The sequence below is a fragment of the Heterodontus francisci genome, chromosome 13, assembly GCF_036365525.1.
Source record: "Heterodontus francisci isolate sHetFra1 chromosome 13, sHetFra1.hap1, whole genome shotgun sequence".
Taxonomy (NCBI): Eukaryota; Metazoa; Chordata; class Chondrichthyes; order Heterodontiformes; family Heterodontidae; genus Heterodontus; species Heterodontus francisci.
Window position 1 is genome coordinate 45,538,803 of NC_090383.1, and position 27,988 is coordinate 45,566,790.

The 27,988-nt window shown below is 44.4% G+C and overlaps 1 protein-coding gene across 3 annotated transcripts in view; it reads right to left on the reverse strand.

Annotated features, from left to right (window-relative positions):
* The window catches only part of rsph3 (radial spoke head 3), a 194,107-nt gene that overhangs the window by 87,350 nt on the left and 78,769 nt on the right, over window positions 1-27,988 (reverse strand). For 2 of the 3 annotated variants that reach the window (XM_068044767.1, XM_068044768.1), the window contains 3 exons: window positions 5,977-6,061; window positions 3,367-3,508; window positions 2,010-2,155 (listed from right to left, as the gene is read on the reverse strand). In XM_068044767.1, coding sequence (XP_067900868.1) covers window positions 2,010-2,155; window positions 3,367-3,508; window positions 5,977-6,061 — 373 coding nt within the window. Of the gene's footprint in view, window positions 1-2,009; window positions 2,156-3,366; window positions 3,509-5,976; window positions 6,062-10,509; window positions 10,601-27,988 lie in introns of those variants that run through there. The other variant, XM_068044769.1, reaches the window with a different exon arrangement.

Sequence of the window (27,988 nt, forward strand, 5' to 3'; positions counted from 1 at the left end):
ACCTAATTTAGACCTTATTACATTCCCTCTTACACCGACGCCACCTAACGCCTTACTATTTCCTACTCGAGTGCTACCTGTCTCTCCCAATTCCCTGTGCACCTTGGTTTTCCTTTCTAAATTTACCTCCTGGTTCCCACAGCCCTGCCAATTTTGTTTAAACCCTCCCAATAGCATGAGCAAATCGCCCCACAAGGACATTGGTCCTGGCTCTGTTCAGGTACAACGTGTCCGGCCTGTACAGGTCCCACCTTCCCTAGAACCAATTCCAGAAATCTGAACCCTTCCCTCCTGCACCATCTCTCCAGCCACGCATTCATCTGCTCTATCCTCCTATTTCTATACTCACTTGCCCATGGTACCGGGATTAATCTGGAGATTACTAGCTTTGAGGTCCTATTTGCTAGTTTCTTTCCCAGCTCCCTAAACTGCTGCCTGCAGGACTTCATCCTTCTTTCTACCTATGTCATTGGTACCAATGCAGACTACAACTGCTGGCTGCTCAATTTCTGCCCTCAGAGTGCTCTGCAGCTGCTCTGTGACATCCTTGACCCTGGCACCAGGAGGCAACATACCTTAATAAGAGAAAAGCAAAATACTGCGAATGCTGGAAATCTGAAATAAAAACGAGAAATGCTGGAAATACTCAGCAGGTCTGGCAGCATCTGTGGAGAGAGAAGCAGAGTTAACGTTTCAGGTCAGTGACCCTTCTTCAGAACCATACCGTAGGCAACCATAGGCAACGTACCTTCCTGGATTCACCTCTGCTAACTAATGAATCCCCTATCACGATTAATTTTCCAATCTTCCTCCTGCCCCTTGTCCAGCTGAGCCAGCTGTGGTGCCATGGTCTATACTCTGGCTGCACACCCTAGAGGAACCATCACTTTCATCAGTATTCAGAATGGAATACTGCTTGGTGAGTGAGATGCACTCGGGATTCCTGCACTATATCTCTGGTCCTTCTTGACTGCCTGGCGGTCATCCATTCCCTCTCTGTCTGCATATTCTTAAGCCACAGGGTGACCAGATTTATAAACATGCTATCTAGGAAACTCTCAGTCTCGCAGATGCACCACAGTAACACCAAAACCTGGAGCCTGAGCTGCTGCAGTTGATGACACTTCCTGTATATATGGTTGTCCAGGACACTTCTCGTGTCCTGGAGTTCCCATATGGAGCAGGATGTGCACTCCTATGAGCTGCCCTGATATGCCTCTATTTATTAGACTATTACACTTAATACTTAAAAAAAGACTCACCAGCTACTCACCAATCAGCTGTTCCCTACTTCACACTGCTCCGGAACTACATCACTGTGAGCCCGACCTGCCTACTGCTCCGATCCAGGTCTGCTTCACAATACTCCCAGTCTGCTTCACACTGTTGGCTTTTAGTCCTTTAAGTTTCTCTCGCTCTTACAGTCTGTTTTATATTCCTGGCTAGTTTACTTTCATATTCTATTTTTCTCTTATCAACTTTTTGGGCACGCGTTGCTGGTTTCTAAAACTCTCCCAATCCTCAGGTCTACTACTATTCTTCACAACATTATAACTCTCTTCTTTTAATCTAATACTATCCTTAAGCTCTTTAGTAAGCCACCAATGTTTTTTTTCCCTCGCTTAGTTTTTGTTTTATAATGGAACATATTTTTGTTGAACATTCTGAATTGTTTCTTTAAATGTTTCCCACTGTTTATTTACTGCCATACCTTTTCGGCTCTCCCCTCATACTATTTGGCTATGTTGTCACTCTCAAACTTAATATGGAATTCAATTGTATCACGATCACTTTTTCCCCAGAGGATCTTTAACTGCGAGATTACTAATTAAACCTGCCTCATTACACAATGCCAGATCAAAAATAGCTTTACCCCTGTTGGTTTCACAATGTAGTGTTCCAGGAAACTATCGCAAAAACATTCTACAAACTCATCTTCCAGACTACTTTTGCCAATTTGATTTGTAACAATGGGTGGAGACACACATACTGTACTACATATAACATACCTCTCCATCTTCAATCTGTGTAGCCACATCCTTGCCTGTTTTTCCAGGAATAAAGAGGGGGGTTTGTGGTTTATCCAAAAATGCATCTGTTTGAGTATCAACATCAACTTCTTCTATTCGATCACTGAGCTCTTCCAGATACAATTCTGATCAATATAGATATGAAAATTAACTTGGAACACTTATTAATGTCAATATTGATGCAAATATACATTCATACTAAGAGAGCTGTTTTGTATCTGTCTCCTTGTACCAATGTTTTCATCTCATCAGGTGGAAGTTACACAACTATTCATTAGTGATCTGGGGTAGGCAGGAATGTGGAGTTGAGGATACAATCAGATCAGCCATGATCTTGCTGAATGACAGAGCAGGCTTGAGGGGCCGAGTGGCCTACTCCTGCTCCTAATTCGTATGTTCGTATGTTAGTGAGCTTTGACAGTGTGTCATCAGACTGTTCAACTGCAGCTGACATCACAGCTGATCCTGTCCCTGCCCTCAAGTGACATCAATGCACATGCATATCCCGCAAGTGTTGCTGGACAGCAACCAGTCCCCAAAACATCCCCTCTCTCCACCCTAGTGGTTCAAGGACCCCATAAAACACGTCCAGATGTCACGCCTTTATCAGTGAGCCTTTTTCAGTGTTCCCAGATGTCCAGACTTTCACCAATGTTGATAAATTGGTGTTGCTGCTGTTTTTATAAAACTTCCAACTTACACCGAGCTTAGGAGATCTGCTAATGCTCTTAAAAAGACGTTACATTTACAACATCACATTACAACGTTACATGCTACAACAATGAAACATTCAGAAACGGCACTAATATATTCTGCTTCAGTTAACAGCATTCCACACAAGTCTTCCATAACTCTGAACATAAGATCTCTTGACTGCCATAAGTAATAAACTTTACTCAAGAGTCATAGAGTACTGAAACAGGCCCTTCGGCCCACCGTCTGTGCCAACCAATAACCACCCATTTATACTAATCCTACATTAATCCCATATTCCCTACCACATCCCCACCATTCTCCTACCACCACTAGGGGCAATTTACAATGGCCAATTTACCTATCAACCTGCAAGTCTTTGGTTGTGGGAGGAAACCGGAGCACCCAGCGGAAACCCATACGGTCACAGGGAGAACTTGCAAACTCCGCACAGGCAGTACCCAGAACCGAACCCGGGTTGCTGGAGCTGTGAGGCTGCGGTGCTAACCACTGCGCCACTGTGCCTACCCTTCAGTGTGAAATCTAGCACTTTACAGTTATGGTAGCTTTGGAACTAAAAGCAGCAGGCTTGAAAGGGTGGGGAGTATGCGCTATTTTGAATACTGATCCCTATTAACCATACCTGTTTGTACCTCGGTGTGTATTCTACCCTCTACAGGATGCGGGGTTCCGGTTCGCAGCTGTGCTTTGGCACGTCTCCTGGCAATTGCTCTCCTCTGAATTTCTTGCTGTCGCTGGATCTCAATAGGGTCAGGCTGGGCTGTCTGTGTGTTTGGTAAGATGTGAAAAATACATTCTTAAAGCTGCGTATTTCATTTTTTTCGATATATGCTACCCAAAAAAGCATTGAAAACAAGCACAAGGAGGAGCTGTTGAACTTGTACCTGACTTTAGTTGAACTATGTGCCAGAGAATTGTGTATTCTAACCACCATCCATGTCATTTTATTTTCCAACCCGTTTCATTAATTATTTTTGGGATTATCTTAACTTTCTACCTAGGAAAAATTAGAGTACGAGAGAAAGCTAACAAGAAATATAAAAGTAGATCGTAAGAGTTTCTATAGCTATTTAAAAAAGAAAAGTTAACAAAGTGAGCATTGATCCTATAGAAAGTTAGTCTGGGGAATTAATAAGAGAAAATAAGGAGATGGCAGATGAACTGAACAGATATTTTGCATTGTTCTTGACTATAGAGGAGACAAGTAACATTCCAGAATTAGCTGTAAGTCGGGAAATGGAAGGGAGGGAGGAACTCAAGAAAATTACAATCACCAGGGAAGTGGTACTGAGCAAACTGAAAAGCCCCCGGGTTCTGATGGACTTCATCCTAGGGTCTTAAAAGAAGTGACTAGTGAGATAGGTGATGCGTGGTTTTAATTTTCCAAAATTCCCTGGATTCGGGGAAGGTTCCATTAGATTGGAAAATAGCCAATGTAACTCCTTTATTGAAAAAGGGAGGGAGACAGAAAGCAGGAAACTACAGGCCAGTTAGCTTAACATCTGTCAACATGGTTTTGTGAATGGGAAATCATGTTTAACAAATTTTTGGAGTTCTTTGAGGAAGTTACATGCGTTGCAGATGAAGGGGAACCAGTGGATGTACTGTACTTAGGTTTCCAGAAGGCATTTGATAAGGTGCCACATCAAAATCTCTCGATGTTTTGTTATCTGATCTTTTAGTTAAGATTCTAGTATCTTTCCTGCCACTGATGCTTATCTAACTGGGCTATCATTCCCTGGATTGCCTTTTTGAAGACAGAAATTATATTTGCTGTTTGCCAGCCATCTGGCATTTTTCCTTTCCCTATTGAATTTTTATACATAGATACTAGTGCCTCTGTTCTGTTAGTTTCTTGAGTATCAGTGGTTGCAATCCATCTGGAGCTGGGCTTTGTCCTTCTTAAATTTGTCTTGTACCTCCTTTCTTTCCATCTTAATTGTTGTAATATCCCTCTTGATAACTTCTACATTATAATTTCCTCTTGTTAGCTCCTCCTCAGTAAAAACTGAGGCAAAACATCTATTCAGTATCTCTGCTATTTCAGTATGATCTTAGTTTATCTTGTTCATCTCTTCATGTCCCTCTCCCAATTCTGTTACTTAGGTGCCTATAGAATACAATTTTTTATTTTTATTTATTTATTTAGAGATACAGCACTGAAACAGGCCCTTCGGCCCACCAAGTCTGTGCCGACCAACAACCACCCATTTATACTAATCCTACGTTAATCGCATATTCCCTACTACATCTCCACCATTCTCCTACCACCTACCTACACTTGGGGCAATTTACAATGGCCAATTTACCTACCAACCTGCAAATCTTTGGCTGTGGGAGGAAACCCACGCGATCACAGGGAGAACTTGCAAACTCCGCACAGGCAGTACCCAGAACTGAACCTGGGTCGCTAGAGCTGTGAGGCTGCGATGCTAACCACTGCGCCACTGTGCCGCCCATATTCTTTCATTTCAAATTTCTTCTTTGCCTTAATTGTCTTTTTAACTTTTTAGCTCTTTTAATACTTTTTTAAGGTCATCATATTCTGTTTTGTCATCTTCATCTTTATTGCATATGTGATTTGCATATCTTTCTCCTTTCGATTCAATTTTATCCTCATTATTTATTCATACCATCTCATTCATTCATGGCTAGCTTGTTCTTATTTTTAGTGAAATATATTTCTCTTGTACTCTGCTGATGTTTCTTTTAAATATTGTCCACTGTTAGAATTCTCCTGCCTATCCCTTGCAGGCTCCTACAAGATTATAGGTGGTAGGAGAATGGTGGGGATGTAGTAGGGAATATGGGATTAATGTAGGATTAGTATAAGTGGTCATTGGTCGGCACAGACTTGGTGGGCCGAAGGGCCTGTTTCAGTGCTGTATCTCTAAATAAAATAAAATAAAATACATGGGTCTGAGCATGTCTCTAGATGCTCACACAGGCCAGTCAGGCCTGAGCTTGGCTTTAAAGCCTCACAAAGACCTACTGGATCAGCGCATGCTCACACAAGCCTGTTGGATTTGAGGATGGCCTTAAGGACTATCCATGGAACATGGAGAATATCATACCTGGAACTGCTTATATTTAGCTGTGGACAGAATTTATCCTCCTTTGATTCACTGCATGCACTGCCAGTATAAGAAAATCAGTCTCTACCATTTTGTTAAATTGGCTGCTATAACCTTGAGTAACTTAGTCTAGCTGGAGTCATGCTCAATACACCTACCACTGGAAGGGTATGCTGTGCATATGTATTTCCACGTACTACTCTTCTGTCATACATGATGTTTCCATAATATCCTGGCGCGCATCTGAAATACAAAGGAATGAGTTGTTACTGCAGCACTGTAATGTGATTTACTAGTTTAGCCTGTTCCATCACTCTTGTTCAGAATTCATTAAGTAAGACCCGATACTCGTACTGCTGAGCAGCTAGGACACCAATGGAGTGTTTATATTGACCTTGTATTTCAAGTGTCAATGCATATCCTGTTAATGGTCTAAAAGGCTCTTTAGTTTTATTTTTTCCAGTTGACATCAAGCTAGAGTTTTAAAAGTCTGAAAATTCAAGTAGGAAGAAGTTTCAAAGTCTTAAACTGCAGAGAATGAATAAATTAGAGCAGGAGTCTATATAAAGGTGAAAAGTAGGACCAACAAGTCCAGGGAACCCTGGATGTCAAGGGATATAGAGGATTAGATAAGGAAAGAAAAGGAGGCTTATGGCAGATTCAAAGCGCTGAAAACAGTGGAGGCCCTAGAGGAGTACAGAAAGTGTGGGGGGTGGGGGGTACTTAAAAAAGTAATTAGAAGAGCGAAGAGGGGACATGAAAAAAAACTGGTGGGCAAGATAAAGGAAAATCCCAAGGAAATTAAGGACAAGAGTAGGGCCCAAAGTGGCAATGTGTGTGTGGAGCCAGAGGACATAGGTGAGGTTTTAAATGATCACCGAGGAGAGGGACATGACGGATGTTGAGGTTAGGGACAGATGTTTGATTACTCTAGGTCAAGTCGGCATAAGGAGGGAGGAAGTGTTGGGCATTCTAAAAGGCATTAAGGTGGACAAGTCCCCAGGTCCGGATGGGATCTATCCCAGGTTACTGAGGGAAGCGAGAGAGGAAATAGCTGGGGCCTTAACAGATATCTTTGCAGCATCCTTAAACACGGGTGAGAGCCGGAGGACTGGAGAATTGCTAATGTTGTACCCTTGTTTAAGAAGGGTAGCCGGGATAATCCAGGTAATTATAGACCGGTGAGCCTGACGTCAGTGGTAGGAAAGCTGCTGGAGAAGATACTGAGGGATAGGATCTATTCCCATTTGGAAGAAATTGGGCTTATCAGTGATAGGCAACAGGGTTTTGTGCAGGGAAGGTCATGTCTTACCAACTTAATAGAATTCTTTGAGGAAGTGACAAAGTTGATTGATGAGGGAAGGGCTGTAGATGTCATATACATGGACTTCAGTAAAGCGTTTGATAAGGTTCCCCATGGTAGGCTGATGGAGAAAGTGAAGTCGCATGGGGTCCAGGGTGTACTAGCTAGATGGATAAAGAACTGGCTGGGCAACAGGAGACAGAGAGTAGCAGTGGAAGGGAGTTTCTCAAAATGGAGACGTGTGACCAATGGTGTTCCACAGGGATCCGTGCTGGGACCACTGTTGTTTGTGATATACATAAATGATTTGGAGGAAAGTATAGGTGGTCTGATTAGCAAGTTTGCAGACGACACTAAGATTGGTGGAGTAGCAGATAGTGAAGGGGACTGTCAGAGAATACAGCAGAATATAGATAGATTGGAGAGTTGGGCAGAGAAATGGCAGATGGAGTTCAATCAGGACAAATGCGAGGTGATGTATTTTGGAAGATCCAATTCAAGAGTGAACTATACAGTAAATGGAAAAGTCCTGGGGAAAATTGATGTACAGAGAGATTTGGGTGTTCAGGTCCATTGTTCCCTGAAGGTGGCAACGCAGGTCAATAGAGTGGTCAAGAAGGCATACAGCATGCTTTCCTTCATCGGACGGGGTATTGAGTACAAGGGTTGGCAGGTCATGTTACAGTTGTATAGGACTTTGGTTCGGCCACATTTGGAACACTGCGTGCAGTTCTGGTCGCCACATTACCAAAAGGATGTAGATGCTTTGGAGAGGGTGCAGAGGAGGTTCACCAGGATGTTGCCTGGTATGGAGGGCGCTAGCTATGAAGAGAGGTTGAGTAGATTAGGATTATTTTTATTAGAAAGACGGAGGTTGAGAGGGGACCTGATTGAGGTGCACAAAATCATGAGAGGTATAGACAGGGTGGATAGCAAGAAGCTTTTTCCCAGAGTGGGGGATTCAATTACTAGGGGACACGAGTTCAAAGTGAGAGGGGAAAAGTTTAGGGGGGATATGTGTGGAAAGTTCTTTACGCAGAGGGTGGTGGGTGCCTGGAACGCGTTGCCAGCGGAGGTGGTAGACGCGGGCACGATAGCGTCTTTTAAGATGTATCTAGACAGATACATGAATGGGCAGGAAGCAAAGAGATACAGACCCTTAGAAAATAGGCGACATGTTGAGATAGAGGATCTGGATCGGCGCCGGCTTGGAGGGCCGAAGGGCCTGTTCCTGTGCTGTAATTTTCTTTGTTCTTTTACTCTTCATCTGTGTTCACAATGGAGCAGGACGTAGAGATCAGGGAGGGGGATTGTGATATACTTGAACAAATTAGCATTGAAAGGGAGGAAGTATTAGCTGTTTTAGCAGGCTTAAAAGTGGATAAATCCCCAAGCCCAGGCTGTTATGTGAGGCAAGGGAGGAGATAGCAGGGGCTCTGACATAAATTTTCAAATCCTCTCTGGCCACAGGAGAGGTACCAGAGGACTGGAGGACAGTGAATGTGGTAGAATTATTCAAGAAGGGAAGCAGGGATAAACCAGGTAACTACAGGCCAGTGAGTCTAACATCAGTGGTTGGGAAACTATTGGAAAAATTTCTGAGGGAGAGGATTAATCTCTACTTGGAGAGGCAGGGATTAATCAGGAATAGTCAGCATGGCTTTGTCAGGGGGAGATCGTGTCTAACTAACTTGATTGAATTTTTCGAAGAGGTGACTAGATGTGTAGATGAGGGTAAAGCCGTTGATGTAGTCTCAGGCTTTTGATAAGGTCCTGCATGGGAGATTAATTAAGAAGGTAAGAGCCCATGGGATCCAGGCAATTTGGCAAATTGGATCCAAAATTGGCTTAGTGACAGGAGGCAGAGGGTGATGGTTGAGGGTTGTTTTTGCTAGTGGAAGCATGTGACCAGTGGTGTACCGCAGGGATAGGTGCTGGAATCCCTGCTGTTTGTAGTGTACAATAATGATTTAGAAGTGAATATAGGAGGTATGATCAGTAAGGTCACAGATGACACGAAAATTGGTGGTGTCGTAAATAGTAAGGAGGAAATCCTTAGATTACAGGACGATATCGATGGGCTGCTAAGATGGGCGGAGCAGTGGCAAATAGTATTTAATCTTGAGAAGTGTGAGGTGATGCATTTTGGGAGGACTAACAAGGTAAGGGAATATACAATGGATGGTAGGACCCTAGGAAGTACAGAGGATCAGAGGGACCTTGGTGTACCTGTCCATAGATCACTGAAGGTGGTAGCACAGGTAGCTAAGGTGGTTAGGCAGGTATATGGGATACTTGCCTTTATTAGCCGAGGCATAGAATGTAAGAGAATATATAGAATATAAGGTTATGATGGAGCTGCATAAAATGCTAGTTAGGCCACAGCTGGAGTACTGTGTACAGTTCTGGTCACCGCACTATAGGAAGGATGTGACTGCACTGGAGAGGGTGCAGAGGAGATTTACCAGGATGTTGCCTGGGCTGGAGCATTTCAGCTATGAAGAGAGACTGGATAGGCTCGGGTTGTTTTCCTTAGAGCAGAGAAGGCTGAGGCGGGACCTGATTGAGGTATACAAAATTATGAAGGGCATTGATAGGATGGATAGGAAGAAACTTGGCGCAGTGGTTAGCACCGCAGCCTCACAGCTCCAGCGACCCGGGTTCAATTCCGGGTACTGCCTGTGTGGAGTTTGCAAGTTCTCCCTGTGTCTGCGTGGGTTTCCTCCGGGTGCTCCGGTTTCCTCCCACATACCAAAGACTTGCAGGTTGATAGGTAAATTGGCCATTAGAAATTGCCCCTAGTATATGTAGGTGGTAGGGAAAATATAGGGACAGGTGGGGATGTGGTAGGAATATGGGATTAGTGTAGGATTAGTATAAATGGGTGGTTGATGGTCGGCACAGACTCGGTGGGCCGAAGGGCCTGTTTCAGTGCTGTATCTCTAAATCTAAAACTTTTTCCCTCAGAGGGATCAATAATCAGGGGGCATAGATTGAAGGTAAGGGGCAGGGGGTTTAGAGGGGATTTGAGGAAAAATTTTTTCACCCAGAGGGTGGTTGGAATCTGGAACACACTACCTGAAGGGGTGATAGAGGCAGGAATCCTCACAGTATTTAAGAAGTATTTAGATGAGCACTTGAAACACCATAGTATACAAGGCTACGGGCCAAGTGCTGGAAAATGGGATTAGAATAGATAGGTGCTTGATGGCCGGCACAGACATTATGGGCCGAAGTGCTGTATAACTCTAAGACTAAAGATTCCTGATTTCAATAAAGTGAAAATGCAAGAGAAAAGACACGCTCTCTATATGCCATTCTGCAGCCAATCTGCTCAACCACTTCATCATGTCCACCTTTGATACCCTTGTCCACAGCAAAATCTCACCGTTTGGTTCCAATCTTCATTCAAATCTGCATCCTTGGACTTGAAGGAGTGTATCTGGTGCAAAACTGGTTTACCTAAATCATAAGATCTGGCTGGACTGCATCAAATGATCTTCTCTCCCAAAACTGCTCATCACGCATGTATTATCCTGGAAAGTAAAAATGGCCCTTGGTTTCTTTTCTCCACTCCCAACCATTTGTTGAAACCCTTCTTAGCCCTTCCCCTCCACCCTAGGGTTACCACCTCTCCAGGATCATATTGGAGTCTGCAGGAATTAAATATTAATTTCCCAGAGTGCTGCAAGCAACCCAGGAGAAAAATCAAAAGGGCATTAAAGAAAGTGTTCTTTTCCCATTCTCTTTCAAGACTTTTGTTTATTAACTGTAACAATATTAGAGGTGGGTAAAAAGGCTGTTTGAATGATTCTTGATTGGCAGTCAATCAGTGTGCCACCAGGAAGAACATGTCAGGTGACCAATGGGAGGAGTGTGGGGGCAGGATGGTTGAAGGTAAGAGGTAATGTGATAAAACTTTCAGGAATACATCCAGCCAGATCTGGAAACCCGACTCAAATGTGAGGAGTTCATGTTTTTTTTTTAAACTCACATAGATTGAGACCATCTATTTAGCTCTCTCCTCTGCTCCCCCACATATCACCATGATCGCACAGAGATATCATAAATGGAATGCATTGTAAACAATGTGTAAAGTTGCAAATTTGGAGCTAGAGGAACACTCTGGTAAGTAGTGGGTGAGTAGATGTCAAACTGAAATTTATTTTAACATTTAGAATTTAACTTACAACTTCAAAAAAATGTAAAAGAAACAACAATTTAGTTAACAGAAACTGTCACTGTCAGATAACAGTCATAGTGTCAGTGTCATCATACAACAGCACAATAAACAGGAGCAGGAGTAGACCATATGGCCCATAGAGCCTGCTCCGCCATTCAAAACGATCATGGCTGATCTTAGGATACAACTCCACTTTCCTGCCCTCTCGCCTTATTCCTTGATTCCCTGAGAGAGACCAAAAATCTGTCTATCCCAGCCTTAAATGTATGCAACAATGGAGCATCCACAACCCTCAGGGGTAGAGAATTCCAAAGATTCACAATCCTTTGAGTGAAGAAATTTCTCCTCATCTCAGTCCTAAATGATTGACCCCTTATCCCCAGACTGTGCCCCCGTGATTTAGATTCCCTGACCAGTGGAAATAATCTCTCAGTGTCTACCCTATCCAGCCCCTTTAGAATCTTACATGTTTCAATAAGATCACCTCTCATTCTTCTAAATTCCAGAGAATACAGGCCCAATTTACTTACCCTCTCATCATAGGACAACTCCCTCATCCCAGGGACCAATCTAGTGAACCTTCGCTGCACTGCCTCCAATGCAAGTATATCCTTTCTTAAATGTGGAGACCAAGACTGCACACAGTACTCTAGATGTAGTCTCACCAAAACCCTGTACTATTATTTCAAGACTTCCTTATTCCTTTACTCACGCCCCCTTACAATAAAGGCCAACATGCCATTTGCCTTCGTAATTGCTTGCTGTACCTGCATGCTAACTTTCTGCATTCCTTGTACAAGCACACCAAAATCTCTTTGAACATTGACACTTACAAGTTGCACGCCTTTTAAAAAATATTCTGCTTTTCTATTCTTATGATTAAGGTGCATAACTTCATACTTCCCTACATTATACTCCATCTGCCATCTTGTTGCCCACTCACTTTTATGTGGGGAGGTGGTGGCATAGTGGTAATGTCACTGGAATTAAAAGCTAGTCTAATGGCAACCATGAAACCATTGTCCATTGTAAAACTTCACCTAGTTCACTAATGTCCCTTAGGAAAGGAAATCTGCCATCCTTACCTGGCCTGACCTATATGTGACTCCAGACCCACAGCAATGTGGTTGACTTTTAAATGCCCTACACTTATGTGAGGAACAAGAGGATGGCCAGAGTGAGGGTAGGGCCGATCAGGGATAGTGGAGGGAACTTGTGCCTGGAGTTGGAGGAGGTAGGGGAGGTCCTAAATGAATACTTTGCTTCAGTATTCACTAGTGAGAGGGACCTGGTCGTTTGTGAGGACAGCGTGAAACAGGCTGATATGCTCGAACAGGTTGATGTTAAGAGGGAGGATGTGCTGGAAATTTTGAAAGACATGAGGACAGATAAGTCCTCGGGGCCAGACGGGATATACCCAAGGATATTACGGGAAGCGAGGGAAGAGATTGCCGCGCCTTTGGTGATGATCTTTGTGCGTCCTCACTGTCCACTGGAGTAGTACCAGATGATTGGAGGGTGGCAAATATTATTCCCTTGTTCAAGAAAGGGAATAGGGATAACCCTGGGAATTATAGACCAGTCAGTCTTACGTCGGTAGTGGGCAAATTATTGGAGAGGATTCTGAGAGACAGGATTTATAATTATTTGGAAAAGCATAGTTTGATTAGAGACAGTCAGCATGGCTTTGTGAGGGGCAGGTCATGCCTCACAAGCCTTATTGAATTCTTTGAAGATGTGACAAAACACATTGATCAAGGAAGAGCAGTGGATGTGGTGTATATGGATTTTAGCAAGGCGTTTGATAAGGTTCCCCATGGTAGGCTCATTCAGAAAGTAAGGAGTCATGGGATACAGGGAAAGTTGGCTGTTTGGATACAGAATTGGCTGGCCCATAGAAGACAGAGGGTGGTAGTAGATGGAAAGTATTCAGCCTGGAGCTCGGTGACCAGTGGTGTTCCGCAGGGATCTGTTCTGGGACCTCTGCTCTTTGTGATTTTTATAAATGACTTGGATGAGGAAGTGGAAGGCTGGGTTAGCAAGTTTGCCGATGACACGAAGGTTGCTGGAGCTGTGGATAGTGTGGAAGGCTGTTGTAGGTTGCAACGGGACATTGACAGGATGCAGAGCTGGGCTGAGAAGTGGCAGATGGAGTTCAACCTGGAAAAGTGTGAAGTGATTCATTTTGGAAGGTCGAATTTGAATGCGGAATACAGGCTTAAAGACAGGATTCTTGGCAGTGTGGAGGAACAGAGGGATCTTGGGGTCCATGTCCATAGATCGCTCAAAGTTGCCACCCAAGTTGATAGGGTTGTTAAGAAAGCGTATGGTGTGTTGGCTTTCATTAACAGGGGGATTGAGTTTAAGAGCCGCGAGGTTATGCTGCAGCTCTATAAAGCCCTGGTTAGACCACACTTGGAATATTGTGTTCAGTTCTGGTCGCCTCATTATAGGAAGGATGTGGTAGCTTTAGAGAGGGTGCAGAGGAGATTTACCAGGATGCTGCCTGGAGCTCGGTGACTGGACTGGAAAGTTTGAGGGAGCTAGGGCTTTTCTCATTGGAGCGAAGAAGGATGAGAGGTGATTTGATAGAGGGGTACAAGATGATGAGAGGCATAGATAGAGTGGATAGCCAGAGACCTTTTCCCAGGGCGGAAAAGGCTATCACCAGGGGGCATAATTTTAAGGTGATTGGAGGAAGGTTTCGGGGAGATGTCAGAGGTAGGTTCTTTACACAGAGAGTGGTGGGTGCATGGAATGCACTGCCAGCGGTGGTAGTAGAAGCAGATACATTAGGGACATTTAAGCGACTCTTGGATAGGTACACGGATGATAGTAGCATGAAGGGTATTTAGGTAGTTTGATCCTAGAGTAGGTTAAAGGTTCGGCACAACAACGTGGGCCGAAGGGCCTGTACTGTACTGTGCTGTACTGTTCTATGTTCTATGAAATCCTAGCCATCCACTCAGGTGTATTAAACTGCTACAAAGTGTAAAAAAAGGAATGAAACTGGATGGACAACCTGGCATTGACCTTGGCACTGGAAACGACAATGGCAAACCTAGCACTGTCAACCCTGCAAAGTCCTCCTTACAAACATCTGGGGGGCTTGTGCCAAAATTGGGAGAGCTGTCCCACAAACTAGTCAAGCAACAGCCTGACATAGTTATACTCACGGAATCATACCTTACAATATCCCGATTACCAGATATGGCAGCACACTGGTATACAGGCGGGAGGGAGTCCTCAAAATTGACTCCGGACCCCACGAAGTCTCATGGCATCAGGTCAACCATGGGCAAGGAAACCTCCTGCGTATTACTACCTACCACTCCCCTTTGGCTGATGAATCAGTACTTCTCCATGTTGAACACCAATTGGAAGAAGGTAGCAAGGGCAAAGAAGGTACTCTGGGTGGGATTTCAATGTCCATTACCAAGAGTGGCTCCGTAGCACCACGACTGGCCAAGTCCTAAAGGACATAACTGCTAGACTGGGTCTGCAGCAGGTTGTGAGGGAACCAACAAGAGGGAAAAACCTATGGGACCAACGTTAACTTTAGCTACTTTCTTCCTTTTGATACCCCTATAAAAACTCTTACAATATTTTTATATTACTGGCTAGTTTACTCTCATATTCTATTTTTTCCTTTTTTATCAACTTTCTGGTGGCCCTTTGTTGGTTTCTAAAACACTCCCAATCCTCAGAGTTGCTACTTTTTTTTGCAACATCGTAAGCCTTTCCTTTTAGTCTAATACTATCCTTAACTTCCTGAGTGAGTCATGGATGGGTCTTTCTGGCTGAGTTTTGGTTTTTCAAAGGAATGTATTTTTGTTGAACATTTTGAACTGTTTCTTTAACGGTTTCCCACTGTTCATTTACTGTCATACCTTTTAGTCTATTTACCCAATTTACCTTAGCCAGTTCTCCCCTCATGCCTAAGTAATTGGCTTTGTTTAAGTGTAAGATTCTGGTTCGTGATTGGAGTATGTCACTTTCAAACTTAACATGACACAGGAGGCCATTCAGCTCATCGAGTTCACACCTGCTCCCTGTAGAGCAATCCAGTCAGTCGCATTCCCCCACTCTATCACCGTAGCCATGCATGTTTATTTCTCTCAAGTACACATCCAATTTCCTTTTGAAATCATTCCTCATCTCCGCTTTTACCACTGTTGTAGACAGCGAGTTCCAAGTCATTACCAATTACTGCGTAAAAAAACTTCTTCCTTACATCCTCCCTGTATCTCTTGCCCATAACCTTAAATCTATGTTCCTTAGTCCTTGTACCATCAGCTAATGGGAACAGTTTTCTTTCTACACCTCCATCCCCACAAGGACGGTCTGAGGGCTTTCCGCTTCTTCCTTGAACAGAGGTTCAACCAGTTCCCATCCACCACCATCCTCTTCCGCCTGGCTGAACTTGTTCTTACATTGAACAACTTTTCCTTCAACTCCACTCATTTCATTTAAATAAAAGGTGTTGCTATGATTACCCGCATGGGTCCTATTTATACCTGTCTTTTTGTGCAGTATGTCGGACATTCCTTGTTCCAGTCCTACTCAGGCCCCCTCCCGCAACTCTTGTTCTGGTACATTGATGGCTGTATTGGTGCCATTTCCTGCTCTTGCTCCGAACTGGAAAACTTCATCAACTTTGCTTCCAATTTCCACCCTTCTCTCACCTGGACTGCTGGCTTCTTACACATTCAATATCTGGTGATCAAAATCCATATGGGTTAATTGGAGCTGGGAGCAGTTCCATTGTCTCCTCCAGGCAACTGTCTCTTAGAATGCAAATGTTTCCAGCCACTGGTATGATCTTTTTAAACAAGTCATCTTTTCAGTCCAGCAACACTTTAAAATTAAGATTTCAGATGACGGAATTAATATGCCTCATTCGTGGCAGGTGGGGTCTTCATGACACCTTCACATCCAGCGGAATAAAATGGAATTTCTAGAAGAGCATTTCATTAGAAGACTAGAGGAAAACACACATGCATCTCTCTCATTCATTCAGCAATCCTAAAAATTTGTTACCGCCTGTCATTTGTTGGTAGCAGTGCTGCTTTAGACTGCCCATTTTGACATCCCAATAAACATTTTTTTTGGGTGAAGTTTTTCAGTATGCACATTTCCATGACTGCCTAGGGTGTCTTTGTTCCTGTTGAGGTCTGCAGGTGGAGGTTAGATTTAACAAAGTGATTCCTGACAACGCTGGCCGCCGCACTGACGTCATCAGGCTGCGCCGCGGTGCGTACATGCGCAGATGGTCTCCTGCTCTCTGCGCTGCGTTCTGGTAGCCAGTACTGGTTAGCGCATGCGCCGATGACATCATCGCGTGACGTGTGCCTGTTCAGGCAAAGCGCCTGGTCGGCCTCTGCGCATGCGCTTTATGCAACGCCAACGGGTATTCACGCATGCGTCAACCTTCGGATATTCACGCATGCGTCAACCTTCGGATATTCACGCATACGTCAAGCTCCGGCGCGAGTTTCTGAAAGTGGAAGGAGGAGAGGTTTTGTCGGGCATTTTCTCGCAATTATTTAGTCGTTTTAAAGATTTCAGTCTGCTTCATTTTTATCAGAAAGAGGAGATTGCTCCAAGGTAAGTTGCTCTGAAAACATTTCCATTATCTGGGGCACTGCATGTGCTCCAGTCTCTGTTGTTAGTTGCTCTGAAAACATTTCCATTGTCTGGGGCACTGCATGTGCTCCAATCCCTGTTGTAAGTTGCTCTGAAAACATTTCCATTGTCTGGGCCACTGCATGTGCTCCAGTCTCTGTTGTAAGTTGCTCTGAAAACATTTCCATTGTCTGGGGCACTGCATGTGCTCCAGTCCCTGTTGTTAGTTGCTCTGAAAACATTTCCATTGTCTGGGGCACTGCATGTGCTCCAATCCCTGTTGTAAGTTGCTCTGAAAACATTTCCATTGTCTGGGCCACTGCATGTGCTCCAGTCCCTGTTGTAAGTTGCTCTGTTCCTGCACCCATCAGAGCCGTGCGCATGGAGACACAGCCACATGTTTCCCCATCCGCCCTTGAAACAACCATGCAGAGCCTTGTGAGACTCCGCAATTGCCAGCTGCTGCCTGTCAAGCAGAGAGGGCATCCAAAGCGGTCAAGCACTTGGGGAACATTCAGCAAGAAGAGACTGAGCACTAAAAGTAACAAGCATGCCGTGTCCAGCGGTAGCACAAATGTGAATGCTCTTGCTGTGTCCACAACTGGTGAGGTGGGAGTGCTGCCACACCGTTCTCCATCCTCAATGTTGCTTTAAGGCTTAAGAAACATTTAAGGTAGATAAGAGCGAAAGAAATGGAAAGTGATGATGATAGTAGTAGGCAGGATTAAATGGGAGTGGATGGGAAGGCGCAGGAGTAGCATAACCACTAGCAGGGAACAGCTGGGCTAAATGGCCTGCTTTATGTTCATAGTCCAAAAGAAATGTGCTTCTTTTTCCAGCACCTTCACATCATTCATGTTTTCCCTGAGAGCAGCATTGAACCATCATGAGATAGGGGCAGTAACATCATCCTGACTCCGACAGCTGAGGTGGGTACTATGTGATTCATTGGCGGTGTTATCAGTACATGCCTTTACTGCAGAACATAAAGCATGCTCAACAGTAATTTCATTGGAGGGGATAGCTCTGACACTCATGTTCTTCCCTTATTTCTTTTCATGTGAAACATGCCGTCGAGAAAACAATCCTTGAGACTTAAGGTCAGCATTCAAGCAACGAAGGCAACTGGATCATGCTGCGGAGGTGGTCATGATGTGGAAAGGAACCTTGTATTTATGGATGAAGTGGGAGCGCACATTGGGATGCGTTTGGGGAACATTTACCAAGAATAGACTGAGCTCAGACTCTTGTGACTTTGCCTTCTTCACATGGACAATACAGTAGTGGAATAGAGAGCACACGCATTCATTCACCAGAAGGCTCTCCAGGAACAATCTCTTTAGTTCTGCATAGCAGAGACTCGGCCTGTCACGCGAATGCTGGCGACACAACACTCATGTATCCATGCACAGCAGTGCCTCGAATGTTTAATGCACTTAATAAAATTTCTCAATAATTAAACCTGGAATTGTTGAGGTTTTTGATGTTATTTTCCCGACTTTGCAACTGCACTTCAGATATTCAACTGTGGTGTGGTCCTTGGGGGAGGTGGGGGAAGAGGGGAGGAGAGGGGGAGTTAAATTCAGAAGTTCCTGAAGAGGGGGATGCAAAAGGCAGGGACCAGACAGCTGCAATGCCTGAAGTACAGTTGAGAAGTAGGGGAGAAAGTGGCTGGATGGGGGATCTGCAGCTGGAGGGAACGGCTGGATGGAGAGGGCCGGAAGCGAGAGGCCGTAGAGAGCCACGCGGAGCGAGCGGCTGAAGACCATGGTGTCGCCGGGTGCGGGTAAGTCCGGTAAGTCTTTTGCCGTTGCAATTTTTGGCGCATGCGCAGAAAAACACACTCCTCCTCCCCCCAGCCCCGCTGCTGTCTCTGGCCGCTCCGTTTTCCTCCGTCACCAGCCCTTTCGCTCGCCCACTCGCCGGCCGCTCCACTCCCCTCCGTCACTGGGCCGTTCGCTTGCCAACTCGCCGGCCGCTCCGCTCACCCCAGGCCCGCTCTGCTCCCTTCTGTTACCTGGATGTTCGCTCGCCCACTCGCCGGCCGCTCCGCTCCTACCAGGCCCACTCCGCTCCCCACCCGCGGCCCGCTCCCCGCCCACCACCCCCCCCCCGCCCCTCAGTGAACCCTTGTTCACTGCTCTCCAACTGTAATGGCAAAGAAATCAACCAGACAGGTTTTCTTAGATTTAAACAAGAAAGGTGTAAGTTTATTAACCTTAAAACTCTAATTCGGTTTAAACTACTAAATATACGCGACGCGATGCGACCATGCTAGCATGCATACGCGATAAACACACACGCAGATAGAGATGGAAGAGGAGAAAGAATAAAGGGTAAAAGTTTGAAGCAATAGCTGGAGTTCATTTACTGTCTTTTGAGTTTGATGTAGAGTCTTTGATTACTGTTAACTCATGCCGTTTCGCTGGGGCCCAGTGCATGCTTTCAAACTTGTTTCGATGTAGGAGTCTTCTTTCTTGAGGTTTAAGTGGCTTCAGTGGATCTGGAAATTTGAGAAAGAGAGAGCCAGGGAAAGATCTTCCTTCTCTTTTGTCTTCAAATTGCAGTCTCTGTCTTCAAACTGTTTTGTGAATACAATTCAAAAACCCTGGGCCAGCAGGTTGGTCATGTGACTAGGTTTTTTCAACAAACTCTCCTGCGTTTTTTGTGGATTCTCCATCTTAGCAGACACCCTCAGTGGGGTGGGATGGAATGCTGACTTGTTACACATTCAATGTCTGGTGATCAAAATCCATTTGGGTTAATTGGATCAGGGAGCAGTTCCATTGTCTCCTCTGGGCAACTGTCTCTGAGAATGCAAATATTCCCAGCCACTGGTATGATCTTTTTAAACAAGTCATCTTTTCAGTCCAGCAACACTTTAAAATTAATATTTCATATGATGAAATTAATATGCCTCATTTGTGGCAGGTGGGGTCTTCATGAAAGATCCCATATGTTTTGCTAACTACTCTGTCAATATGTCTTGCCACCTTCAAGGATCTGTGTACACGGACTTCAAGGTCCCTCTTTCCTTGCACACTCTTTAGAACTGTGCAATTAAGTCTATATTGTCTCGCCCTATTCCTTCTGCTAAAATGCACCACCTCACATTTCCCCATATTAAATTACTTCATCAAAAATTTTAATTAGAATAGCCAAGCACAATCTACTTTTTACAAATCAATGCTGCTTCTCCTTAATTATCTCAAACCTCTCCAACTACCTGTTGATTTTTCCCTGATTATTGTTTCCATAGGTTTACCCACCACTGATGTTAAAAAAAACAGCCTGCAGTTACTTGGAATGTCCTTACAACCTTTCTTGAAAAACGGTGTCAAGTTTGTCACTCTCAAATCCTCTGACACATCTCCCCTATGTAGGGAAGTTTGGAAGCTTATGGCAAGCCCTGCTGCCATCGCCACTTCCACTTCCTTTAGCAACCTGGGATGCAAGCCATCTGGACCAGGCAACGTATCCAGTCTAAGCATAGCCAGCCTTTCCAGTACATCCTGCCTATCAATTTTCACCCCATCCATTACCTCTACCATGTCTGGTTCTACTGCTGTTTTGTCAGCATACTCTTCCCTGGTAAAAAATCATATAGTGTTCAGTTAGTATTCTAGCCTTGCCCTGCGCCTCAAAGCATATATCACCTTCTTTGTCCCTAATAGTCCCTACACCGCCTCTTACTACCCACTTACTATTTACAGGACCGTAGAAGATTTTTGGGTTCCTTTTATGCGAACTACCATTCTATTCTCATATTCTCTCTTTGTCAGTCTCATTTTCCTATTCACTTCCCCTTTCAACATATTGTGTTTGGCTTGGTTCCCACTTGGAGAATTCAACTGGAATGCATCATATACCCTCTTTTTGTTTTATCGTATTCTCAATTGCTATCGTCATCCAAGGAGCCATGTCTTTGGTTCCCCTGTGTTTTGCCCTTGTTGGAATGTACCTAGGCTGTACCTGAAACATCTCCTCCTTAAGGATCACCCATTGTTCAGTTACAATTTTTCCTGTCAATCTTTGGTTCCATTGTACCCTGGCTAGATCCCTCCTCATCCCTTTGAAGCTAGCCCTCTTCCAATTTAGAAGTTCTACTTTATATCGTTCCTTGTTTTGCTCCGTTACCAATCTTAACCTCATGGTCTGATGACCATTCTTACCCCAGTGTTACCCAACAGGCACTTGGCCCATCTCATTTCCCAGCACCAGATCCAGTAATACCTCCTTCCTAGTTGGACCAAGACCATGTTGGCCAAGAAATCTCTCCTGAACACATTTCAGAAATTCTTCTCTAATAAAAACAAGAAACGCTGGAAATACTCAGCAGGTCTGGCAGCATCTGTGGAGAGAAGCAGAGTTAATGTTTCAGGTCAGTGACCCGTCATCAGAAATTCTTCTCTCTCCTTCCCTTTTACTCCAATATTGCCCCAATTGATATTTGAGCATTTCAGAAATTCTTCTCCCTCCTTACTCTTTTGCTCAAATATTACCCCAATTGATATAAGTAATTGAAGTTCCCCAAAATCACCACTCCATAGTTCTTCCACATCTCTGATTTCCCTGTAGATTTGCTCCTCTATTGTTCTCTCATTATTTGCAGGACTATAGCATGATCAACATTTTGCATCTCGACTCTAACCAAATGGACTGTCCTTGCCCCCTCAAGGGCATCCTTTCTTTCCAACACTACAATGTCTTACCTAATCAGTACTGCCACAGGTTGCACTTGAACAGAGCTGGGACAAATTTCCTTGCATGGCAATTTGCTAGTGCTATTGGGGAGAGTTTAAACTAACTTGGCAGGAGTATGGGAACCTGGTGGAAATGTCAGAGTGGAATACCACAGAATACTAAAGTAATAAAGTCTAAATCATGGTTAATGTGCATGTATGTGCAAGTATGTGAATGTACGGAGTGTTGTTAACACGACTGGTGAGTTACAGTGCAGATTGGCATGTGGAAATATGATGTTGCGGCTATAACAGAGACTTGGCTCAAAGAAGAGCAAGACTGGATACAAGGTGTTCAGGAAAGATAGGAAAGGGAAAAAAGGGAGAGGGGTGGCAGTATTGACAAAGGAGAGCATTGCAGTGCTGGAGAAAAAGGATGTCCCAGAGGGGTCAAGGACTGAATCTATTTGGCTAGAGCCAAGGAACAAAAAAGGTGCAGTTACATTGCTGGGTGTTGTCTATAGGCCAGCAACTAATGGGAGGGATGTAGAGGAACAACTTTGCAAGGAAATTACAGAGAGGTGCAAAAATTATAGGGTAGTTATAATGGGGGGCTTTAATTATCCAAACATAGACTGGGATAGTAGTAGGGTGAAGGACAGTGAGGGGCAAGAGTTCCTAGAGTGTTTTTTTTTACAAATACAGCACTGAAACAGGCCCTTCGGCCCACCGAGTCTGTGCCGACCATCAACCACCCATTTATACTAATCCTATACTAATTCCATATTCCTACCACATCCCCACCAGTCCCCTATATTTCCCTACCACCTACCTATCCTAGGGGCAATTTATAATGGCCAATTTACCTATCAACCTGCAAGTCTTTGGCATGTGGGAGGAAACCAGAGCATCCGGAGGAAACCCACGCAAACACAGGGAGAACTTGCAAACTCCACACAGGCAGTACCTGGAATTGAACCCGGGTCGCTGGAGCTGTGAGGCTGCGGTGCTAACCACTGCGCCACTGTGCTGCCCCTAACCACTGCGCCACTGTGCCACCCCTGTGCGTTCAGGAAAATTTTCTACAGCAATATGTTTTCAGTCCAAAGAGAAAGGAGGCACTAAAATAAAAGCAAAATACTGCGGATGCTGGAAATCTGAAATAAAAACAAGAAATGCTGAAAATACTCAGCAGGTCTGGCAGCATCATGGAGAGAGAAGCAGAGTTAATGTTTCAGGTCAGTGACCCTTCTTCAGAACAGCAGAAAGGAGGCACTGCTAGACCTGGTTATTGGGATTGAGGTGGGCCAAGTGGATCAAGTGTCAGTAGGAGAACATTTAGGGGACAGTGATCATTGTATCATCAGGTCTAGGCTGCCTATGGCAAAGGACAAAGAATAATCCAAAGTAAGAATAATTAACTGGGGGAAAGCCTACTACAATGGGCTAAGAACGGATCTGGGATGAATAAATTGGAGTCAAAGGTTGGCAGGAAAAACGGTAGCTGAACAACGGGCTACCTTCAAAGAATAGATAGTTCGAGCAGAGTCAAGGTATGTTCCCTCGTAGGGGAAAGGTAGGGTAAACAAATCCAGAGCTTCCTGAATGACAAAAGAGATAGAGATGAAGAAGAAAAAGCATGCTTGTGACAGATACCAGGTAGAAAATACTATTGAGAACCAGACTGAATATAGAAGGTTCAGATGGGAATTGAAAAAGCAAATAAGAGAAACAAAGAGAGAGTATGAAAAGAGACTGGCAGTTAACATAAAAAGGAATCCCAAAGTTTTCTAAGAATAGTAAAAGGGTGGTAAAAGAAGGAGTGGGGCTGATTAGGGGCCAGATAGGGGATTTTCACATGAAGGCAGAGGGCTTGGCTGAGGTATTAAATTAATACCTTGCATTTGTCTTTACCAAGGAAGAAGATGCAACCCAGGCAATGGTGAAAGAGGAAGTAATTCAGGCACTAGAAGGGTTTAAAATGGATAAGGAGGAGGTGTTGGATAGGCTGTCTGTACTTAAAGTGGATAAGGCACCAGGACCGGATGAGATGCATCCAAGGATAGTGAGGGAAGTGAGAGTGGAAATTGCGGAGGCACTGGTCATAATTTTTTAGTCTTCCTTAGACTCAGGCGTGGTGCCAGAGGACTGAAAAATTGCAAAGGTTACACCCTTGTTCAAAAAAGTGTGTAAAGATAAGCCCAGCAACTATAGGCCAGTCAGTTTAATTTCGGTGGTGGGGAAACACCTATAAAGATTAATTCGGGAAAAAATTAATTATCACATGGACAAATGTAGGTTAATTAAAGAAAGCCGGCATAGATTTCTTAAGGGGAAATCATGTTTAACTAACTTGCTAGAGTTTTTTGAAGAGGTAACAGAGAGTGTTGATGAGGGCATGCATAAATTTATTTAGAGATACATCACTGAAACAGGCCCTTCGGCCCACCGAGTCTGTGCCAACCAACAACCACCCATTTATACTAACCCTACAGTAATCCCATATTCTCTACCACCTACCTACACTAGGGGCAATTTACAACAGCTAATTTACCTATCACCTGCAAGTCTTTGGCGGTGGGAGGAAACCAGAGCACCCGGCGAAAACCCACGCGGTCACAGGGAGAACTTGCAAACTCCGCACAGGCAGTACCCAGAATTGAACCCGGGTCCCTGGAGCTGTGAGGCTGCGGTGCTAACCACTGCGCCGCCCCCTATATTAATGACCTAGACCTTGGGTGTACAGGGCACAATTTCAAAGTTTGTGGATGATACAAAACTTGGAAGCATTGTGAACTGTGAGGAAGATAGTGTAGGATTTCAAAAGGACATAGACAAGTTTGTGGAATGGGAGGACAGGTGGCAGATGAAGTTCAATGCGGAGAAATATGAAGTGATACATTTTGGTAGGAAGAACATGAAGAGACAATATAAAATAAAGGGTACAATTCTAAAGGGGATGCAGGAGCACAGGGTCCTATGTGTATATGTGCATAAGTCATTGAAGGTGGCAGGACAGGTTGAGAGAGTGGTTAATAAAGCATACAGTATCCTGGGCTTTGTTAACAGGAGCAGAGTACAAGAGCAAGGAGGTTATGTTGAACTTGTATAAGACACTGGTTCAGTCTCAGCTGGAATACTGCATCCAGTTCTGGGCCCCGCACTTTAGGAAGGGTTAGAGAGGGTGCAGAAAAAATTCACAAGAATGGTTCCAGGGATGAGGAAATAGATTGGAGAATTTGGGATGTTTTCCTTGGAGAAGAGAAGGCTGAGAGGAGATATGATAGACGTATTCAAAATCATGAGGGGTCTGGACAGAGTAGATAGGGAGAAACTGTTCCCACTCGTGAAAGGATTGAGAATGAGAGGGCATAGATTTGAAGTAATTGGTAAAAGAAGCAAAAGCTACATGAGGAAAAACTTTTTCACGCAGCGAGTGGTTTAGATCTGGAATGCGCTGCCTGAGAGTGTGGTGGAGACAGGTTCAATTGAAGCATTCCAAAAGGAGTTAGACAGTTATATGTCAAGAAAGAATGTGCAGGGTTACGGGAAGAAGTCGGGGGAGTGGCACTAGGTGAATTGATCATTCGGTGAGTTGCTGCAGACACGATGGACCAAATGGCTTCCTTCTGCACTGTAACAATTCTGTGATCCTGTGATACTCATTTAGTATCTCAGCCATGCCTTGTGTCTCAATGATCTGCTTTTTGGCCTTAATAGGCCCCACCTTTCCTATTTTTACCCTTTTACTATTGATATGCCTGTAGAAGACTTTTGGATTCCCTTTCATGTTAGCTGCCAGTCTCCTCCCATGCTCTTTTTTCCCTCTCATTTCCTTTTTCACTTCCCCTCTGAACTTTCTATATTCAGCCTGGTTCTCACTTATATTAGCAAGTGTGTAGGAACTAGGTCAAGGGGAAAGGTAGCACAGCTACCAGCTATCCGGAAAGCGAGGTTGCACACTAGTTCTGCTGCAGAGGAGTCAGATGAGGATGTTGATGGCCAAGGATACAGAAGAAGGGCATAAACAAACAAATGCATGGTATGCCTGCCAGAAAGCCTGCGCTCAATGTCAAGGAACATGGAGGAGTCCAGCTGCAACTTAGGGTTTTGCGCAGAGCTTAGAGCCAATATGGAATGGGTGTTTGTATCCATTAGCACACCTGTGGAATACAAACAGCTTCCATCAAAGGTCCAAGCTCTGCAATGTAAGCTCACACTACTGCCATTCTTATCACAGAGCGGCTATAGGACATTGCTCTGGAGGACAATGAACAGCCAGAGATTGTGGTCCACATTGGTTCCAACAACTTAGGTAGGAAGAGGGATGAAGTCCTGAAAGCAGATTTTAGGGAGTTAGGAAAGAGATTAAAAAGCAGGACCCTTAGGATTACTTAGAGGGGAGACGGTGACATAGTGGTAATGTTACTAGACTAGTAACCCAGAGCTCCAGACTAATACAGTCATAGACTCAGAGTTATACAGCACAGAAACAGGCTGTACTGCCCAAGCACCTTCTAGTCCCATTTTCCAGCACTTGGCCCGTAGCCTTGTAAGTGCTCATCTAAATACTTCTTAAATGTTGTGAGGGTTCCTGCCTCTACCACCAGTTCAGGCAGTGTATTCCAGATTCCAACCACCCTCTGGGTGAAAATTCTTTTCCTCAAATCCCCTCTAAACCTCCTGCCCCTTACCTTAAATCTATGCCCCCTGGTTACTGACCCCTCCGCTAAGGGAAAAAGTCTCTTCCTATTTAACCTATCAATGCCCCTCATAATTTTGTATACCTCAATCATGTCTCCCCTTATCCTTCTCTGTTCTAAGGAAAACAACCCTAGCCTTTTCAGTCTCTCTTCGTAGCTGAAATGCTCCAGCCCAGGCAACATCCTGGTGAATCTCCTCTGCACCCTCTCCAGTGCAATCACATCCTTCCTATAGTGTGGTGACCAGAACTGTACACAGTACTCCAGCTGTGGCCCAACTAGCATTTTATACAGCTCCATCATATCCTCCCTGCTCTTATATTCTATGCCTCGGCTAATAAAGGCAAGTATCCCATATGCCTTCGTAACCACCTGCTGCTGCCTTCAGTGATCTATGGACAAGTACCCCAAGGTCCCTCTGACCTTCTATACTTCCTCGGGTCCTGCCATCCATTGTATATTCTCTTGCCTTGTTAGTCCTCCCAAAATGCATCACCTCACACTTCTCAGGATTAAATTCCATTTGCCACTGCTCCGCCCATCTTACCAGCCCATCTATATCGTCCTGTAATCTAAGGCTTTCCTCCTCACTATTTACGACACTACCAATTTTCGTGTCATCTGCAAACTTACTTATCATACCTCCTACATTCACGTCTAAATCATTAGTGTACACTACAAACAGCAAGGGTCCAAACACCGATTCCTGTGGTACACCACTGGTCACAGGATTCCACTCGCAAAAACAACCCTCGACCATTACCCTCTATTTCCTGCCACCAAGCCAATTTCGGATCCAACTTGCCAAATTGCCCTGGATCCCATGGGCTCTTACCTTTTTAACCAATCTCCCATGCAGGACCTTATCAAAAGCCTTACTGAAGTCCACGTAGACTACATCAACCGCTTTACCCTCATCTACACATCTCGTCACCTCCTCGAAAAATTCAATCAAGTTAGTTACACATGATCTCCCCCTGACAAAGCCCTGCTAACTATCCCTGATTATTCCCTGCCTCTCCAAGTGGAGATTAATCCTGTCCCTCAGAATTTTTTTCAATAGTTTCCCAACCACTGATGTTAGTCTCACCGGCCTGTAATTACCTGGTCTATCCCTGCTAGACCTCTTGAATAATGGTACCACATTCGCTGTCCTCCAGTCCTCTGGCACCTCTCCCGTGGCCAGAGAGGATCTGAAAATTTGTATCAGAGCCCCTGCTATCACCTCCCTTGCCTCACACAATAGCCTGGGATACATCTCATCTGGGACTGGGGATTTATCCACTTTTAAGCCCTCTAAAACAGCTAATACTTCCTCCCTTTCAATGTTAAGTATATCGCAATCTCCCTCCCTAATCTCTACACCCACATCGTCGTTCTCCAGTGAAAACAGATGAAAAGTAATCATTTAAAACCTCACCTATGTCCTCCGGCTCCACACACAGATTGCCACTTTGGTCCCTAATGGGCCCTACTCTTTCCCTGGTTATCCTCTTTCCCTTAACATACTTATAAAACGCCTTAGGATTTTCCTTTACATTGACCACCTATGTTTTTTCATGTCCCCTCTTCGCTCTCCTAATTACTTTTTTAAATACCCCCCTACACATTCTATACTCCTCTAATGCCCCCACTGTTTCCAGTGCTCCAAATTTGCCATAAGCCTCCTTTTTC